Genomic DNA, 20,729 nt, shown 5'->3' with positions numbered 1-20,729 from the left:
AACTGAAATATCCCATGGTCTTAAGTGTTCAGACCCTTTGCTCAGTATTTAGTAGAAGCACCCTTTTGATTTAATACAGCCATGAGTCTTTTTGGAAAAGATGCAACAAGTTTTTCACATCTGGATTTGGGGATCCTCTGCCATTCCTCCTTGCAGATCCTCTCCAGTTCTGTCAGGTTAGATGGTAAACGTTGGTGGACAGCCATTTTTAGGTCTCTCCAGAGATGCTCAATTGGGTTTAAGTCAGGGCTCTGGCTGGGCCATTCAAGAACAGTCACAGAGTTGTTGTGAAGCCACTCCTTCATTATTTTAGCTGTGTGCTTAGGGTCATTGTCTTGTTGGAAGGTAAACCTTCGGCCCAGTCAGAGGTCCTGAGCATTCTGGAGAAGGGTTTCATCAAGGATATCCCTGTACTTGGCCACTTTCATCTTTCCCTCGATGCAACCAGTCGTCCCGTCCCTGCAGCTGAAAAACACCCCCATAGCATGATGCTGCCACCACCATACTTCACTGTTGGGACTGTATTGGACAGGTGATGAGCAGTGCCTGGTTTTCTCCACACATACCGCTTAGAATTAAGGCCAAAAGTTCTATCTTGGTCTCATCAGACCAGAGAATCTTATTTGTCACCATCTTGGAGTCCTTCAGGTGCTTTTTTAGCCAACTCCATGAAGGATTTCATGTGTGTGGCACTGAGGAGAGGCTTCCGTCGGGCCACTCTGCCATAAAGCCCCGACTGGTGGAGGGCTGCAGTGATGGTTGACTTTCTACAACTTTCTCCCATCTCCCGAATGCATCTCTGGAGCTCAGCCACAGTGATCTTTGGGTTCTTCTTTACCTCTCTCACCAAGGCTCTTCTCCCCTGATAGCTCAGTTTAGCTGGGCGGCCAGCTCTAGGAAGGTTTCTGGTCGTCCCAAACGTCTTCCATTTGAGGATTATAGAGGCCACTGTGCTCTTAGGAACCTTAAGTGCAGCAGAAATCTTTTGTAACCTTTGCCAGATCTGTGCCTTGCCACAATTCTGTCTCTGAGCTCTTCAGGCAGTTCCTTTGACCTCATGAATCTCATTTGCTCTGACATGCAGTGTGGGCTGTAAGGTCTTATATAGACAGATGTGTGGCTTTCCTAATCAAGTCCAATCAGTATAATCAAACACAGCTGGACTCAAATGAAGGTGTAGAACAGGGCTCCTCAAATCTTACCCTGGAGGTCCGGAGCACTGCAGAGTTTTGCTCCAGCCCTGATCAAACACACCTGAGCAAGCTAATCAAGCTGTTCAGTATCGCTAGAAAATCACAGGTGTGCAAGTTTGATCAGGGTTGGATCTAAACTCTGCAGTGCTCCGGCCCTCCAGGGTAAGATTTGAATAGCCCTGGTGTAGAACCATCTCCAGGATGATCAGAAGAAATGGACAGCACCTGAGTTAAATATATGAGTGTCACAGCAAAGGGTCTGAATACTTAAGAACATGTGATATTTCAGTTTTTCTTTTTTAATTAATCTGCAAAAATGTCAACAATTCTGTGTTTTGTTTTTGTCAATATAGGGTGCTGTTTGTACATTAATGAGGAAAAAATGAATTTACATGATTTTAGCAAATGGCTGCAATATAACAAGAGTGAAAAATGTAAGGGGGCCTGAATACTTTCCGTACCGACTGTATGTGACCAGAAACACTTCCAGCTAGTAAACGCACATCAGATTGAATGAGCAGACACTGATTTACTAAAGTAACTGATGAGATGAAACTGTAAAAGAGTCAAAGTGGTCTTCTCACAAATATGTAGACTTAACAGACTTTGATTAGTAATTCATTGACATTAAATATGTCCAACATAAAAGAAAAGTGAATCACAGATCAAACGGCTTTACAGAGATTTTTCATAGTTTAATCAGAATGATTTGTGTTTGTCACTTAATTCAGACATACAAAATCAAAATACATTGTCTGTGGGTTTTGCATACATGTATTTAATATAAGTAACACTGTCACTTTAAAAATGCTACATTTTTTTAAATTTACTAACAGACATACAAGGTCTGACAGTGATGATATGATAAAGGAATGTTAATGATCAATGGTTCAGTATAATATCACAAAACCCTTAGCTTTAGATAACCGTGATTATCAGAGTATAAAAATAAATGACAAATACACTAATTGGCCTGCAAAGTTACGTGTAAAATATGGGTGCGTAACAACATGATCCCCAGACTCCCCAACACAATCTACTGACTTACAATGACTGGCTGTTATAAATAACAGATCAAACCAAGAGTACAGATTGAAAAGGAAAAGGTCAGAACATATTTCAACTGTATTCAGAAATACCTAAAAAGGGATAAAGCAAGCACAGCGACAGACCACAATATGAACAAATATGTGAAAAAGAAACTTTTAAAGCCAAAGTGTCTGTACTGCACCACTTCAAGAGAAGGTTCACTTTCGCTCTACACTGATTTGTTCATCTACTCGTGCAGTCCAGGATGTTTCCTTGACCTCACTCAAGCCAGACTCCTATGACGGGGCCTAATTCTTGGATACAACTGTAGAAGACAAACAGAAGAAAAGCAGTTACATAGTTGAACGTATGGTGCTCTCTGTTGGTGAAATTTGATCATATTACTGAATATCTACAAAACATTGTGTATAATGTATCGACTGTAGTCACCGCTAAAGGTCAAGTTTGTGTAATGTCATGTTATAATGTAAACCAACGCAGTGGCTAGACACTACTAATACTACTTTATATTTGATCATGAGACTGTGTGTCATGGCGCTCCATTTTAAAGCAGAAATCCTACATACTTTAGACTGCACTTCTGTGTTCCAAGATATATATACATATTTCATGCATTTGGCAGACGATTTTATCCAAAACGACTTACATTGTATTATCCTATACATTTATACATAGGTATGTGCAATCCCCTGGGATCGAACCCACAACCTTGCGTTGTTAATGCATGCTCTTACCACTGAGCTACAGGAAAGCTGTAGCTCAGTGATATAAAACAATTATTAATGCTCACATTTGCCAAAAGTTACATTTTACCAAATAAAAAAGCTTCAGCAGCTTTTTTTAATAAGGTCTCAATTTCTTTTCCCACAACGAACCCCCACCATCATTCATATGAAAATCATAATGAATAATATCAGCTTTCATATTTATATTACAAAGACTCACAACACATAGACGAGTCATATATATCCAATGAATGGTGTGGGTGTGCGTGTGTGTCAGATTACCACTTTCTCAGTTTACCTCTGGGCACAAGCTAAGGAATTTCACACAACAGTAAAACTTATCCAATTAGATCATACAATAAAAAAGAATTAAACTGGAGGAAGTAAATCACCTGGTTTATTTGAAGGATTTCGTAAGATTCATTTAACTTGTAAAGCCTCTTACTCTATTCAGATCATTATATATAAGGATTAATTGGGTCATGACAATTATGACTATACTTAATTTGCAGTACTATCTGTCTTTTGCTTTATACATTTCTGTGATATTTTGAATGTAGGATAGCAAACAATTTTGGGGCGCTTTTGACTACCATCGTCATTTCTCCTATTATGGTGGTCAATGGTGGGTTAAATGGATGTGCCTGCTGTGCACAGGGGGGTTTGGGGAGATGTTATTATGGCTTGGGCCCAGCCTCGCTGCTTGCTGCTATATTAAAAAAAAAATAAAGTCTACTCTATTGTAAGACTTGCAAAAGTTGCGAACTTGCAAAAGTTAACCAGATTTTTATTTGGATAGGTTACTGCAAAGTCCCTTTCACTGTGTGTTTGACAGAAGCTTCTTTCAGATGAAACAGTGAAATGCTTGTGTAAACTCTGGAGTTCACAATTTTCATTCCAGGACACACCTAGACAAGTATAATCTATCTTGAGACACACCAAAATATGTTTTAATGGAAATATGGTGAGAAAATACACATTCATCTTCTACAAGTAGAAGTTTTTATTTTCCATAAATAGAATAAATGAAATTTAGCTGCAATACCAAACTATCTAACGGTAAAGAATCAAAGCTATTGTTATTACCAGTCATTAACTGGACTAAACTGTTTGCATTCAAAAGCCAAGTGACTTTCCATGACCCCCCTCATGCCACTCTGCGACCCACAGTTTGAAAACCCCTGTTCTAAATGATAACATGTAAGTTATTAAATGATTGGAGTCATGTGTCTAGTTTTTCTCAATTTTGATGCAACTTTAACTTCACATGAGTGTGGTGTGTCACTTACCCCAAGCAGATTTCTCGGTATGTAACCTTCTGTGTCGCCCACACGTGCCCACCACCACTCGGTCTCATCCGCGTCTTCCCTGCGGATCACAGTCATGCAATCGCCCTCTCTGAACGGCAGCTCGTCGTTATGATCACTCTCATAATCCCAGAGACCATACACCACCCCTCTGTTCATAATGCCCATCTTTTCCTGAACACCTGAACATTTCAAAATCACATGTCATTCATTAGGACTGAACCCATAGTAAGCATGGGCATGATGATCTTTTACAGTATGTATCAGTCATGTGTTGATTATCAGTTTCAGGTGACAAATGTCAATGTGTATGGTTCATCATGCATATTTTGTAGTCACGTGACCTACAAGGAGGGCAAGCGGTTCACATTGGGCTTCTGTTTCAAGCCACAAATAGAGGAATCTGGTGGGATTCAGTGATTCAAATGTGTTTGGAGTTTAGCTCCGACCCCAGTCAAACACTCCAGAACCAGCTGATAAAGATCAGACTAGGCACAGAAGAAACTGGCAGTCAGGTGTGTTTGATTATGGCCGGAGCTCAACTCTTCAGGGCAGTGGTCCTACAACACAGTCTGGAGACCCCTGGTGTAAACTTATCACTGTAATCGGTTGCCTCATCCATGACAACAATTTATGTAAGAAAACTACATCAAGATCTGATTTATGGCTAAAAATAGAATGATTAACATACCCAGTGCTTATGTGAGGTCACATTTATACGCATTTGGCCGACGCTTTTATCAAAAGCAACTCACATTGCATTATACTACACATTGCATCTGAGCATGTGCCATCCTCTGGGATCAAAGCCATGATCTTTGCGTCTAAAAATAATTATACGCAAAAATAAAGCAATGAGGAAACATGTTCAAATAACGTGTGAGAATGAAAGTGGAATTTTGATTAAATACATATAAATGTATTTTTTTGTCGATTTATTTTAGCATTTTTTACTTTTAATATTGGTGGACATGTTCGGACAATACATGTTCCAGACATGTTCGAACAATACACCTCAGTTGTAATAAACACAGAAGCAGTAAAAGTTGTAACACACCATAGAGGAATTGAGAGCACTGGCTGTAACCATCCTCCATCTCTTCACATTTATCAGCTGCTGTCTGCATGTCACTGTGGGTCATAGCAAAAACGGCCGCTCCAGACTCCACCAGAAACTTACACACCTGTACATTATTACAGGACGCTGCACAGTGCAGAGGGGTCCTGCAAAACACACAAGTGCTGTGAGATGATTGACCTGCACATCGTACACATCTGCAGTATTAAAGCCTTTATCTTTTATGAATATCCAGATGTTCATTCAATTGAATTTGATTTCTATGGCACATGTGAACTCAATTCCTGAAGGGCCACAGCTCTGCAGAGTTTAGCTACAAACCAGACACCTGCTTAGAAGTGTCTAGTAATCCTGCAGACACTGATTAGCTGGAGGGAGCGGGCGTGTTTAATCAGGGTCTGAGCAAAACTGTGAAGTGCTTTGGCCCACCAGGAGTTGAGGTCTGCACCCGTTTTTGACGAGAAAAAAAGAGACAAACAGACAAAAAGCATCATGTTAAAAAAACAAGGAGCTAATACATGAGGAACGGTGTTGACTAGAGGTATAAAATTCATCATCAATGCATTGCAATAATAATATATTTCCAACAAATATAGCTGCGAGCAGCCATAACGTGGTCAAGTCCTACAAAAGTACTAAGGGAAATCACGGGGACATTTCTGATGATGAGTTTTAGAAAAGCTGATTTTTTTAAATATGTAAATGCACCTAATTGAAGTGCTTATAACTTTTGCCCACTAGGTGATGCTGTCACCAAACGTGCCAGTGATGCTACATAACAAGTTACATGTCAATACACAAACGTTCTACAGAGATACACCAGGACAATATTTTATGACGGAAAATGATGTTGCAATGCATTCAAATCAGCATTAGCCAAGATATCATAGGACTGAACAATTGTGTTTCCAGGATCAAAAGTTATAGGCTAATATTTAACTTGTGGTGGCGCTAAAAAGTTTAAATTAGAGACTCCAGATTTGCCATGAGAATGGTTCAGACTGTGCCAAATTTCACAACTTTCCCATGTACAGTTCATAGGCTGCCATAGACTTCCATGGTAGAAGAAGAAGAAAGGGAAGAATAATAAGAAAACTAATGGAAACTAATAAAAGAGCCACTTAAATAACAGCCAATTCAATTCTAAATGTTAGAAACCAGGCCTTTGAGTCAACTGAATTGGTGTTCCCTTGAACTCTTACTACAGAAGCAGACAGACAGAAGAGTACTAACCAGCCGTCGCTGTCCGCTGCATTCACATTGGCTCCATACTGCACCAGGAATTTAACAATGTCTGTATGGCCTGCACATACGGCATTATGCAGCGCTGTGATACCCTCATCATTCGGCTGACTTGGATCTTCAACCTGTTAAAAAAAAGAACAATTCTTGCTGTTAACATCGCCGTATTATTGGATTGGGGCCAAGCTTTCGCGGTGGCTGCTAGAGTCAGGCTGTAGAACAGCCAGCCCATATCCATTAGTTCAGCCCCATGTTCAGATCTATGCTCCGTTCTCTGATGGTAAATGCAATTAAAGCCTTATAATCTGATTTCAGTCACAACTATCTGTTGAATAATACAGCTTTACTTTAGTTTCTCTTTGCAATGATTGATGCCACACTGTTTATTTGTTATAAAAACCATTTGAGTTAAATCTTGTTTCTGAATAAAAGGGAAATTAATTAAATGGGACATTCATTTGTAATCTAAAATCTAATGTATAGTATAATGCAATGTAAGTGGCTTTGCATAATAGCGTCTGCCAAATGCATAAATGTAAATATTGTCCATATTTTTTTCAAGCCATAATAAAGTAATTTCATGGATTTCGAATACAGAAACCGTTTTGATTGTGTTGTAAAATGACTCAATACTTTCTGGTCTTATCATTTACCCCACCTGAATTTGTGATTAAGTTGTAGTCACACACTTGGAAAAACGGTACACATCCATAAACACACACACACAGTCATGCTTTAAAAGTGGAAAGTAACTTTCTTGGTATATGACCCTCTGCACTAGATCAAACTCTCCCTCCAGAGATGAGTCCAGTAACAACGACAGAGGATTGAATTTCACTCGCATGTCATGGTCGATGCGCTCCGATCCAGATTTCCGTAGGTTTGTTCTTTTACCCTGCACAAAAAGACATCAATCTTCATCAGAATGCACCCACAAACTACAACCACCACTGAATACATCACCTTCATGAAACTATTAAACTATTGCCACAGGCCAAAATGTTAACCTCAACCCTGATTTATCTGTGGTTTGAGGACTTGTTTGTCTTTACGTAAAGGGCTTGAATATGACAGCCTGAGGTCAAGAAAAGCATGTGAGTAGCAGGGCTCCAGACTGCACCTGAAACGGTCACAGTTGCGACCCATAATATGAATTTGATATTTGTTTGGAGGTCACCACTGGTGACAATCCCATGTTCATTGCAAACTGTTTTAGCATATTGAACTTTTATTTGACTTTCCATCAAATATATTTTTGATTACGATTTAGTTACAGTTGTTTTGTGAAAGATTATTTAGATCTCTGCAACTATAACTGCACTAGTAAGAAATCTGATTTTAGATATCTGTATTGACCTCATAGATATTTTAATTTGTAGCCGTCTGAAAACTTTGACCAAAAGGTTAGCATCCCCTAATGTGAAGTTTTTAGACGTTTCAAGAGTAGATTTCAATGCTTCGTGCAAAATTAGAAAGGTTCACGTTTAAACCTTTGCATATTATAACCTGAAACTTGGACGTGGAAATAATCACAATTAATGCAAAGATTGCTTGATCAAAATAGAGGTGATGCTACAGAACAGTCAGATTACTAGCTGTATGAGATTGTGTGTTACACTTATAGACATGCGTTACTGGATTGTTCTTTCCAAACCACAATATTATACATTTACAGTTTATCGAAACAACTGTAATTTTGAGAGATTTTTCAAATTATTTTAAGGTGAGCTCGAAGGAGTTCACTTTCAAAAGAAATGTTCATGACCATTTACTCACCCCCATTTCAAAGATGTTAATGTATTTGTTTCTTTACACGAAAAGAAATGAAGGTTTATTGATGAAAACATTTCACGATTTTTCTCCATATATTGGACTTCAATGGACTGTTGAAGGTCAAAATAACAGTTTCAGTGCAGCTTCAAGGGCTATAAACCAAATCTGACCATGAATAAAGGTCTTATCTGGTGAAACCATCGCTCGTAAAAAATAAATGTATATGCTTTATTAAAACAAATGCTCGCTTTACTCTGTTCTGCGATGTGCGTTCATGACTTCACAAAAATACATAATAACGTTGAAAAGTTCACGCTTTTCAGAACAGAGCAAGACCAGCATGTGTTTATAAAGCATATACATTTTTTTTTAAATGAGCGATGATTTCACTAGATAAGACCTTTATTCATGGTCTGGTATTGTTTAAAGTCCTTTGAAGCTGAACTGAAACTGCCAATTTGACCTTCAAACATTTGGAGTCTATTGAAGTCCACTGAATGGAGAAAAATACTTTGAAATTCTTCTTTAAAAACCTTCACTTCTTTTCCAATAAAGAAAGAAATACATAAACATACTCCATCCAGGGTGTATCCTGCCTTGATGCCCGATGACTCCTGAGATAGGCACAGGCTCCCCGTGACCCGAGGTAGTTCGGATAAGCGGTAGAAAATGGAATGGAATGGAATACATAAACATCTTGGATGACATGGGGGTGAGTAAATTATCATGGAAATGTATTTTGAAAGTGAACTACTCCTTTAATGGGTGCAATACTATGAGGTAAAAAGGAAAATGTATGATTCCATAGATATTGTCATTATTATTGGTTAATGTTAAACTATTATTTCTTTTGTAAATCTTTTCTAAAGTGAAAATTGCGGGTTGTTTGAGATTTGTGAGCGCACAGAAATTTGCATCTCATAAGGAGCGCAGAATACTAATCTTAGTTGTCTTTCATGTCTTGTCGAGGTTAAAGATCAAATGTAAATTATGCAGGGGATTTTTCCATGTTATATGAATTGGAGAGGTCAGAAGCTTTTTTAGGTGTTGAGTAATACAAACAAACTAATTTGTGGTGTGAAGGTAAATACACTGCTCAAAAAAATGAAGGGAACTATTCATATTCCACTATTTAAGATCTCAATGAAGGAAATATCCAGGTTAAAACCCTTCACTTATACTGTATACATTGCATAATGTTGTTTGGCACCTGTGTTCTCCTATGGAAGCCAATGACTCCCTACAAGATCTTTTGGTCTGGAGACCTGCAGTGGCACATTTGTATTAAAACTTGTTTCACCACAGAGCATTAAAGAACGAAACACAGTGGGACAGGCCCATAGCACAGCACAGCACACACAACATGCAGAATATCAATTCCGCAATAAGTAGCCGGAGTAAGAAGACAGCTCTCTTTTCAAGGAACTTACAGGGGGCAAGGGCACCTGGCCGGTGACTTCAGGTGGCTTCAGGCTCAAATGGTCTTCTAGAGTCTCATGCTCGGCACCACTGGGATAAGGAGGTGGTGGATACGGAGGAAACTCCTCAAGCAAGCTCTCTGGGAGTGGTGGTGGAGGAGGGACAGGTGGCTGCGGAGGTAGAGGCAACACTGAAATGTCCGGCCGTGGAGCTGGATGTGAAGGGGGCGGAGGAAAACTGTCCTCGTCTTTAGTTTCTAGTGTGCCCACAGACACCGACGGCTCATGAAGCGGCTGATCTGACCTTCCAAGCGAAACTTCATCGGATCTGGGAGGTTCTGTCGTCGTCTCTTTCTCCTCTTCTCGAGACGGACTCACCGTGGTCTCCATTGCAGCCAGAGTGGCCTTCTGGTACAAGAGCTTCTGGATATTGGGGCCACCTGGGCCCTCTGGCTCTGTGATGGAGCTACGTTTCTTCAGCGGCCTTGGAGCATTGAAGAGTTTCTTCCTAAGAGCCTCCAAATCCACGTCGCTTTGGTGACGGTAGGGGTTCGAGATGAAGGGCAGCAGTTTGGTAGGACTTAGAGGCCTAGGAATGCGTTCTGTCTCTTGGTTCTCTGATGAACTGGTATTTTGGACTGTTTCCAGGCCACCAGAAATGTCCAGGTACGGGTTATAAGGGTGCTGGTTTTGAGACTCCTGGCCTGTGGGAATTACTGGCTTTCCATAAACTGCATGAATGTGGACAAAAAGCAGTGGTCAATAGTGAATCTTAATGAAATCATTTACCTGTAAAATCACCTATGTGTTAGAGAAACACCTTGCGTTACATAGTAGCAGCTCATCTCAGTTGATCGAAACTTAATTTTAACGTCCAACAGTTTACTCACTCTGCTCTTTCATATTAAGTATCTGAATGGATCAACATTTGATCGATCATGTTGTAAAAATATAACAGTGAAGGAGTTACGTCAAGTCTGAGAACGAAACTGGCTCACCACTGATGAAGTTGTTGGGGTTTTGGGATCGGTTTAACGCTCTCTGTACAACTGTGGGCTGCTGGGTGTACATGGAGTAGATGGAGCTGGCAGTCAGCGTTTGAGGCTTGCGTAAGTCTTTGGCTCCAGAAGAGTCGGGGCTGAACGGGTGTACAGTGGCAGCGGGTGGAGCATCTTGTATGCAGGGAAGTAGTGAAGTGTTCCCTTGAGGAAGACCAGACAGAGAGGCAGTGTGCTGAGCAGATGATGCACTCTTCCCAGGGAGGCTCCCAGACAAAACTGCCTGTTTAGGCTTACTTGGAACTGGAGGAGGAACCTTAACTGTGTTCTTGACAGCACTCTTATTGAAAGGAGACATAAAACAGTTTAATTTAATGACAGTAAACAAAATAAATAAGGATGCACAATATTATGGGCACGGCAATATAATCGGCATCAGCCCCATGTAGAAATTGATGCCAATATGACGCAGGCACAGCTTGCATGTTTGTAAGGAGTGCTAGAGACCATGGCATTATACTTTATGGCTCCACATTTCACATTTTGATCAGTGTATATAGTGTAGGGTGTGTATCACACTGTTCCTCTTATGTAAGAGCGCGCACTTGCACAAAGAAGCCATCGGTCACCAGTTATTAATGTTCTCTTTCACGTCTTGTTGCACTTACATTGTTCAAGGTTATGTCATAACCAACTGTGCTTATGTGAACTTTGTGTGTTTATGTCGGACCAGTGTATCAGTATGGGTGACTGTGCCCTGGGTAAAATGAACAAACATTGTGTAGTGTGACCACGAATGACTATTACGTGAATTACATCTAAAATACATTATATGTGGTAGAAATCACTGATACAGTGCTTAAGAGAATAATACTTCACTGTGGTAAAACATTTTAGCTGCCCATCACGTCTGAGTCACATCAACCAATGATACATAAACAATAATCATTTTATCATATATTAAATTTGCTTATAACACGGCTCATTTGAATGCTTGATTCTGATTGGCCAGTCGCGATATTCCAAGGTCTTCTAAAATAACAACCGCTCAAAACTAATAACACCCTGTAACCCGGATGCTGCAATTTTGAGTTTGAGTTTAATATTACACAAAAATGTATTATAAATGTCTTTTAATAACATATATGACATTATATTTACAAATGATTAAACCCAATTGCCTGTTCGTGACGTTTGATCGTCGTTTATTACTTTAAGACTGAAACTTAATGGCTTTTCCACGTGGAAGGTCGGTAAAAATTATCTAATTAAATATTTCAAAATCATATTTTATGTACAGTTTTTTTCTCATGTGGCATGTAGCCGTGTAATACGCGAGATAATGTACTAGCAGCCGGCTGTAATTGCAGATTATAAAATGGTCAGTTCTGGTTCTTGACTCCGATTGGCTGAGCAGAGTTCTAATCCGTTATAAAATAACCCAATATATAATGGCTGTCTGCATTACATAGCCTTTTCGTTTTTTTTTAACCTTGCTAGTACGCAGATGGATTAAATGTTTTATAAAAGCAATAAAGCCCCCGAAACAGAAGGGTACAGAGCACTTTATACCGGTTCAGGGATTTAAAACACTCCGCTTCGTGCCACAACGCCCTGAGCCGTTAGAAATGCACTGTTACCCACTGGTTCTTGGGGCTTACTGCTTTAATAAACCCCTTCAGTGTGATACAAGACCATCCAGTCCTGATCACACTCTCTGGGATTATTTCAGCAATAACAACCGCGTGGATACACAGTATCTCTCACACATGGGCTATATGAGATATATTCTGTATTGATGGATGATGTATGTTTTTATAACACAAAATGAATATACAGTTTTTTATTTCCTATCATGTCACGTACCACTAGAGTGTCAAGAACCACTAGTGGACTATACGTACCACAGTTTGAGAACTGAAATTGTGTTTTCGTCAAAAATTTGAACTGAAGTTTGTACTGTAATTTCATTTGATGTCATTCTGACACTTTGTTGCCCGACAAGGCTTGTCTCAAGATGCAAACCAGTAATATTTAAACCAGTTTATTTCAAAGGGCGTTATATCAGAATGACCAAAAGGGATTCCCAGTACAAAAGATGGAAAAATATGTATGCTTATATCGACACTGGCACCGACAAAGATGAGTTTGAAAATATGGACATATCGGATATCAGCAAAAATAAACATTGCCCATCACAAGATAACAGACTACAATGTTTGTTGACTGAGGGTTTTTGTGTTTCATTAACGATAAAAAAGAAGAGTTGTATTAGCAGTCCAGATTATGTTGTATTTAAAATATAACACAAAACAAATGAATATGAATTATGCGTGAACTATTATTACTCATTCAAATACACAGCATTAATGACTAAAACGTTACCAAAAAATCAGACACCGCAAAGAACAAGTAAATTAAATGACTAACAGAAACAACAGCATAAATGCAATATTACAATGTCTTTCATTGAATCATCTATCTGACATCATCTAATACATTTTCCAAAATGTCAATGCAAGTCATTGTAAAATTTAAAGTAAGAGTTCACTTCAGAATTTTCCCCCTTTGACTTTCTATGGTAGGAATAAAAAGTGAAGTACTCCTAAAACACTTTCTGGAATGTCTGAAAGAGGAATACTGTGAGCCAATGTGCTGTATATTTAGACATCAGGTATGCGTGTACAATGTGAAGCGTGCCACTACCTGAGCATCTCTCACAAGGTCTTCGCTGCTCTGGTTCTTATGCAGTGAAGCTGCGGGTGGCTCAGTGGACTCAAACATAGAGACGGGGCGCGCCCTCCGGTCTGGTTTCGATGCACCTCGGTCACCTGGCGTGGAGGACAGAGGGACATGCGTTTGGATTCACAGCACATGATTGTGTACAGTGTTATACATCAGACGGGAGATCTGGGGTGTAGAAGGTCGCACCTTTGTTCTCAGTACCAGTCTGGCTCACCATGCGAGGAAGAGTAAATGAGCCGTGAATGATGCCAGGCTTTGTAGCAGGCAACTTTGATGACTCCTTGGCTACAGGCAGACCTGGACAAATATCCAGATTGATTCTGGTATCAGTTTAGCTATGTTCAGACCTCAAAGCTTTAAGTGTGCCAACAATACCAATCTCTGCACGCACAATGCTTTACACAATGTTGATAACCATCTGGCTCACACAGTACATGATATGTAGATCACTTGAGTTCAATCACTGAAGTGCAATCACTATATAAAAAAGAGTTGTACGCCAAATCTGAATGGTTTTAAAAGTACAAATGTCAAATTAATGCTTAAAACTATTTTTCACATTTCAGTGGAGCTACTTCAAAATGTAAGGGATTTCTTTTTGTATCGATGTTACATCCTCCAAACGTCATACACACTTTGTATATAGATACAAAATGATTTTTTTACATCTTTGGTTGAAAAATATGTACCCAACTAGAGTCTCAGTAAATCTCAGCCATGTCCAGCACTACACACTTAGTTTTTAATACTGAGATTATCTTAAATTAAATGAAATGATTTCGGGTAGGCAAGCTGTACCTGTAACTGGAGGAGAGCTCCTGCCTTGAAGTGGTGCAGCTGCTGAGCCTTCTGGGTACAAGGTTTTAATCAATGGGTCCTGTTTACCTGAACCCTTGGGCATCGTCGAAGACTGGATATATGGACCCACTGCAGCCACACGAGACAGTCCAGTTTGTTGAGCCATCTGGTTGTCTAAAGGCACCTGTTCAATAAACAACTTTTAGTGTGATACAGCCCCATCTCCCTCTGAACCCTTTGTATTCTTTAGTTCACAGAAGTGCTGAATGTGAACAGAGCCCACTGGATGTGTCTCTTGGGGCGATGACAAATGTTCCTATGACTCTTTCCGTCATGCATGCACAAATGAACTTTTGCCATTCGAAATATTCAAAAAGTACTGCTTATGTTTTCAGTTTCCTAAAAAATCTGATAACAGTTGTAATATATTCCCAGCAAACACTACGTCCTGAATACGTCTCCAGCTAGTCATCTTCATTTGGTCTGTGTGATATTACTTGTGACCGCGTTCTGAGGAAGTCTTGGTAAGGTTCAGTTTTATCGGAACTTGGCAAAATAACATTGTGAATGAATCCCACATGAAATGTTGTAGCGATGTGATATACTGGTTTCCAGATGACCTGGACACTCGTACATATCGTCTCAGACATTTAATGACCAGATACATAAATAAATTATGAATTTTGTTTTAGTCGAAACAAACGGTCACATTTTCGTCATGCTTTATCATTGTTAAAATGATAAGCATCGTTATTTTGCTAAAAATTATATTCACAGTGATTGTTGTCGTTTGAGAAATGAGATTTATAGTTTATTACAAATACTTTTGAATGGTGTATCTCAAGAACGGACATCCCGCTAGATTTATGGGGTAAGACCTTTATGTGGTATGGTGACGTCATGCACTAGTTAGTGTATGATGTCATCACGTCATGTTTTTGCTCACTATATGGATAAGTTGATCAATTGTCACCTGACTAACCCCAACTGTTCACTGTCTAGGTCTGTGTATTAAAAAAACTTGTTTGCCTATATCTTGTATGTTGTTTACTTTCCCTTTCTTCAGCTTTAATCCTACTTGTAAAACTACGCTTACTGTTTAGGTCTTTGACTAAATGTTAAACGCTCCCTTATTTGTAAGTTGATTTAGACATGATACATTTCCTACAGAGCACTTTAATCCCAAATGCAATCTTTTACATTGAGCAAAATAATGACATTTCTTTGATTCTCAAAAGCACTTGGTAGTGTTAAAAGGACTTACAGGAAGGTTTTCCTTCTGTTGTAAGGCTGCCTTCTTCTTCCACAAGCGATCCCGCAATTCATTCACTCGTTTTCCCATGGCAGCCACCTCTTGGTTCCGTTTATTAAGGTTTTCTCTCTGCTGCTGCAATGAAGAATTCTGATCCTGGTTCATACATTTTCTCATCTGGTGAAAACATGCAGAGTAGATGCTTTGAAGAGAGACTGGGCAATGATTCAAACGAGGCAGTGAAAGCAGATTAAAGCAGAATGAGCACACTGAAAACGCTCACGTGTTGAATGTAAACCTGCAGAAATTGTTCATCTCAAACTTGCACAAAAAACAAGACTGTGCAAGTAAATCAACACTTGCGAAGGGAAACGACAATTGTGATCGACTTGATTGTGGCAGGAAAAGCCTATCACGATGGGAGTTCCAGAAGGAGCAGGGCCGATTTTTATGGCAAAGATTGAGATTTGCAATTTCTGCAGGTTTATTTTTTTGCATTATTACATTACACGCTCAAGACAGTTTTGTCCCAATTTTTGTCGCCATATTAGAGTTTCAAATTTTACCTGTAGCTCCCTGTAGAGCCTGTCCAGCTCGCCCACAGAGCTCCGATTGTTATGAAGCATGTCCGTCTGTCCATTTTTTACTGTCTCTAGCTGTTTGCTCAGTTCTTCTGCTTTAGACACAGCTACCACCAACTCTCTCTGTTTCTGAAGGAGCAGACTGTTCATCTTCCCGATCTCTTCCACTACATCAAACACACAAACACAAAGTGTAATGTAACTTCCAATGAATGCTGCCATTCAAAAGTTTGGGGTCACTCACCCTTTCTTTCTTTCTTTTTCACATTTGATAAAGATAGTAAAACAATCAATTGTTATATTTGATCATCTTCAGTGTAGCCAGTGTCTAGAATTTGCAGAAATGTTCTCCTCATTTTACAAAGCAGCTTCTACTGGTCTCACCCTCAGACGCTATTTAAACAGCATTTAAGGAGTTCACATATCCTGACCTCTTATAAGGGCCTGAAAAATCCCTCAGATGATGCATTAGGGCGTGAGCACAGAGGTATAAATTGCAATCCCTGTTGTTTAGGGTTATGCACTAGGTTTATTATCAGAAGTCAAGGCTCAAAGTTTTCTTATCATTCCTCCTCCTTCCATCATTACGTCTAGGCAGCCCATAGAAACATCCAAATAGGAAATTCTGCTCACAGATACAGGACAGTCTCACATGGTATCATGGGAATTTAATTTGAGTCTCTAACTAAATCCCTCTTTTCAAGAATATAACTTCTAAACAATATGAGAGGTATTGTCACCAAATTTGACATGTTGATGTATGGGCCCAGTCCAATGACATACAAAAAAGGTGGTGGGACTATGCCCCATGGTGGCCTGTTAATTAAACAAAATTTGTTTATTATTATTAGTAGTTTGCTTGACTTCAAAATAAATAAATAAATTGCATAAGTGTGCGTATTAACGTGAAAGTTTCCATGTATCATCTTTGGCACATCTTGTTTGCCTCATAGACATTTGGTGACAGTGACAATTATTGATCAAAAGTAATTTTATGGTGTTCTAGGTGCTTTTAGCTATGATTTTAAACTGTTTTTCAGTTGCTTTTCAAAAACCTCTTAATTAGAAATCTCCACATATGCTTCCCTTTATAATTGGAAGCCCTCTTGTTTTTCCTCGTTTTATTATTAAGGCCCAAGCTGCTAGTGGGGCAGGGCCCTATATTGTGCTCCTAATGATTTTTCTTATAATTCTTTTTAGGGCTTTTTTGGCCCTAAACATCCTCTAAAACTCTTGTGAATTGGCACACACATTGGAATAAGTGTTTCCAAACTTCAATATTATATTTAGGTGTTTCTGAAGCTCTTAGAATGTTTAAAATATCATGAATTGGCACACAGCCCTGCTGATGTCCTTTACCCGTGTGGAAAAGCTCAGAAATGGTGGTGGCATCGAAGGTTCTGTGGCACCACTTTTTGTCTAAGTTCAAGGGGTTAGTGTTGTTTTGTCCCCAAAATTGGTACGCATGTTGTTCTCCTTAAACCAAACAACTTTCAAATTTACAGTAGTTAGCTCCGCCCCACAGGAATTCATGTTTTGGAATTAAGGTAGATTTAACTTTGAAATACTCATTAATTTTACACTCCTGAAAGATGTGCACTAACAAATATTACTTGATATCAATAGTGCTGTGCAGATGTTGCTCACCGAGCTTTCCATTGCTGAGGCGTTTCTGTTCAACCTGTGACTTCAGAGCACGGACTGCTTTCAGCTGTGCCTCCTGTTTCTCCATTTTGTCTTTCAGACATTGAAGTTTCTCCTGCTCGGAGGACGCTTGCTGGGGCCTGTGCTCCTGTTGCTTCAGGAGATGCAAACGCTGCTCCTGTGGAGGACAAGCTTTCTTAAAACCTAGTGACCTGTATACAAACCACACATCATCTAAAGCAGCATCCTAACTGAGGTGTAACATATAACTCATTCCCCGCCAGCCTCTTTAAAAAAAAGTTGCCAGCCTACACCAGCGTTTTTTAACATTTTCACCCAACTTTAATGGCTCACAGTAAATTTTCTGTAAAGAATATATGGATAAACAATTTGTCAAATGAAAGAACAGAGTCTCAGCTTTGAAACAAAAGAAACCGCATTCTTCTATCCTCATTTGTTCGTTTTTTATCACTCCATAGATGTGGGTAGGTTTCTTCAAAAATGCATCACTTTGATTACACAGCTGAGATAATTCACGTTTTTTTGTCAAAGATTACGCCCAGATTCCACTCAGAACAATCATTAAAAACCGCTAAAACATATACGTTCTAGGTTCTGGGATTCTGTTCTTTTTTCCAAAGGTGTGTAATAGCGCCACCTGCTGTACAACAGTACAAACACTGATTGCCTTAATAACTCGTCTTTGGCAGGGAAGGACCAGCACCTAAATTGTATTGCTTAGCTAATGTTGCTATAATCAAATGAGAATAAACGTTAGGACTGTATTATGTTACATTTAATAGTGTTCATTTTTAAAGCGATTTTATATAAATTAATCAAGCGTTATCCTCTACAACAGTGGTTATCAACTCTGGCCCGCGAGATCCATTTTCCTGCAGAGTTCAGCCCCAACTCTGACAGAACACCTGAAGAGGCTAATCAGTGACTTAAGGAACAGATGCGTCTAATAGGGCTGGGGGTAAACGATTATTTATTAAACGATTACTCTAATATATTTTATTGATTAGTCGACTAATCTAACGACTAATTTGGCGATTAATCTAACAAAAATTTGACTGCTGCTCGATTAATAAAAACCATAATGTATCTCAAATAAATACCGAAAAAATCAAATGTCTTTCCTGTAGCTCAGTGGTAAGAGCATGCGTTAACAATGCAAGGTTGTGGGTTCGATCCCAGGGGATTGCAAATACCTATGTATAAATGTATAGGATAAAGCAATGTAAGTCGCTTTGGATAAAAGCGTCTGCCAAATGCCTAAATGTAAACTGTAAATGTAATGTCCATCCTGTGCACTGGGCACCTTACTGCATTAAAGTACCGCGAGAGCGATTCAAATGCGTACTGAGCAAAATTTGCACTTCGCGGTACTAAAATGTGATGCGCTTATAGATTTGCGCAGCACCGCATTAAGTTGAACGCATCTATTCCTGATACACTGATTAACTTATTCAGGTGTTATATATAAGAATTAGGACTAAACTCAGCAGGAAAATGGATCTCGCACGCCAGAGTTGAGAACCACTTCTCTACAACATAAAACATTTTGCTTTATTCAGTGCTAAGAGCATTGAGTTAAGAACGCAAGGTTGTGGGTTCGATCCCAGGGGATTGCAAGTATAAATGTATAGGATATTGCAATGTAAGTGACTTTGGTTAAAAGCGTCTGCCAAATGCATAAATGTAAATGTAACATGTGTGTTCCATATATGCTACAGGCTAGTTTGTAAACATCTTCACAAAATGTACATTAGTAAATGCATTCGCTAACAATGAAAAATTTAGTTTTTCAGCATTTATTAATCCCCTTCAATGTTAGTTCAGGACTAAACGTTTATTTATGTTAGTTCATGGTACACTAACTTATGTTAACAGTGATAACGTTTCATTGTAATAAAGTATAAGTAAATGCTTAAATTAACATGAAACATTGACGTATGCTTATTCTCAGGATTTTCGGCAACGGCTGTGCATTAATGCTACAACTATTGTAAATATCATTCAGTTTTTGCAAAAAACAATAGATTTACCATGTCTCCAGGAGCCGTGGTGATCACTTTAGTATCGAATATATCTACATGATGAATTTACAAAGTGATTGTACTAGTGGTGGGCCGTTAACGGCATTAACGTGCTGCGTTAACGTGAGACTCTTATCGCGCGATAATTTTTTTTTTGCCGTTAATCTATTCTCAAAGTTGGGTTGGGAGCTGGGTCTATACTACGCAAGCTATGATGACTTTCCCCTTGATATTTTAGCGCGGATGTATATCTAGCTGAATTGTACTGTACCGGGCGATAACGAGATTTTTCAACTTGCGTGATTCGCGCAATTCGCGTCATTCGCGCCGCCTCATCATCTCATGACCAGGGCTTCATTCGCGCGATTCGCGCCGCAAGTAGGTCTATCGCGTCTTTGCATTGACTTAACATGTAAATCACTCGCGCTTGACGCGCCATTCGCGTTTGTTCTGAACACAACATAACGTTACTGTGAAATTACCGCATCAAGCGTGACGTGCTAACATGGATGCAGCTTTGAAGCCGCGGGTTGCTTCAGGGAATTTTTTTCTTTAAGAAGCTTCCCAATGGAAACATCGACAAGACTAAGGTTGTTTGCACCTTGTGCAATGCGGAATTGGTTTAAAAAAAAAAAACTTTCAACAGGTAGTGGTCTAGCTTTAGTTGAAACCAGTAACTTTGTATTGAGATCTAATGTATTATGGCTCCTGTATGACATATCGCTTGTTGCTCCCTCACTCTTTGTAAGTCGCTTTGGATAAAAGTGTCTGCTAAATGACTAAATGTAAATGTACTGTAGGAGCGCTTCCAGTCTCAAGTACCACCTAAACGCAAAGCATCCCTTAGCTAATGCGGAAGTAAACACAAGTACATCTGATTGAA

The 20,729-nt window shown here is 39.3% G+C and overlaps 1 protein-coding gene across 1 annotated transcript in view; it reads right to left on the bottom strand.

Moving 5' to 3' along the window:
- Positions 1–1,846: 1,846 nt before the first annotated feature.
- Positions 1,847–20,729, bottom strand: part of tp53bp2a (tumor protein p53 binding protein, 2a) — a 32,662-nt gene continuing 13,779 nt past the window's right edge. Inside the window, exons 6-18 of the mRNA XM_056760869.1 lie at positions 17,808–17,982; positions 16,146–16,327; positions 15,592–15,756; positions 14,328–14,511; positions 13,716–13,826; positions 13,491–13,615; positions 10,785–11,124; positions 9,799–10,517; positions 7,353–7,490; positions 6,587–6,720; positions 5,333–5,499; positions 4,258–4,457; positions 1,847–2,547 (exon numbers count right to left, since the gene is read on the bottom strand). Of these exons, the coding sequence (XP_056616847.1) occupies positions 2,506–2,547; positions 4,258–4,457; positions 5,333–5,499; positions 6,587–6,720; positions 7,353–7,490; positions 9,799–10,517; positions 10,785–11,124; positions 13,491–13,615; positions 13,716–13,826; positions 14,328–14,511; positions 15,592–15,756; positions 16,146–16,327; positions 17,808–17,982 (2,682 nt within the window). The 3' untranslated portion in view covers positions 1,847–2,505. The remainder of the gene's footprint in view (positions 2,548–4,257; positions 4,458–5,332; positions 5,500–6,586; positions 6,721–7,352; positions 7,491–9,798; positions 10,518–10,784; positions 11,125–13,490; positions 13,616–13,715; positions 13,827–14,327; positions 14,512–15,591; positions 15,757–16,145; positions 16,328–17,807; positions 17,983–20,729) is intronic.

This window comes from Triplophysa dalaica, chromosome 11, assembly GCF_015846415.1.
Source record: "Triplophysa dalaica isolate WHDGS20190420 chromosome 11, ASM1584641v1, whole genome shotgun sequence".
NCBI classification, from domain to species: Eukaryota; Metazoa; Chordata; class Actinopteri; order Cypriniformes; family Nemacheilidae; genus Triplophysa; species Triplophysa dalaica.
This window is presented reverse-complemented; position numbering and strand designations above follow the sequence as displayed.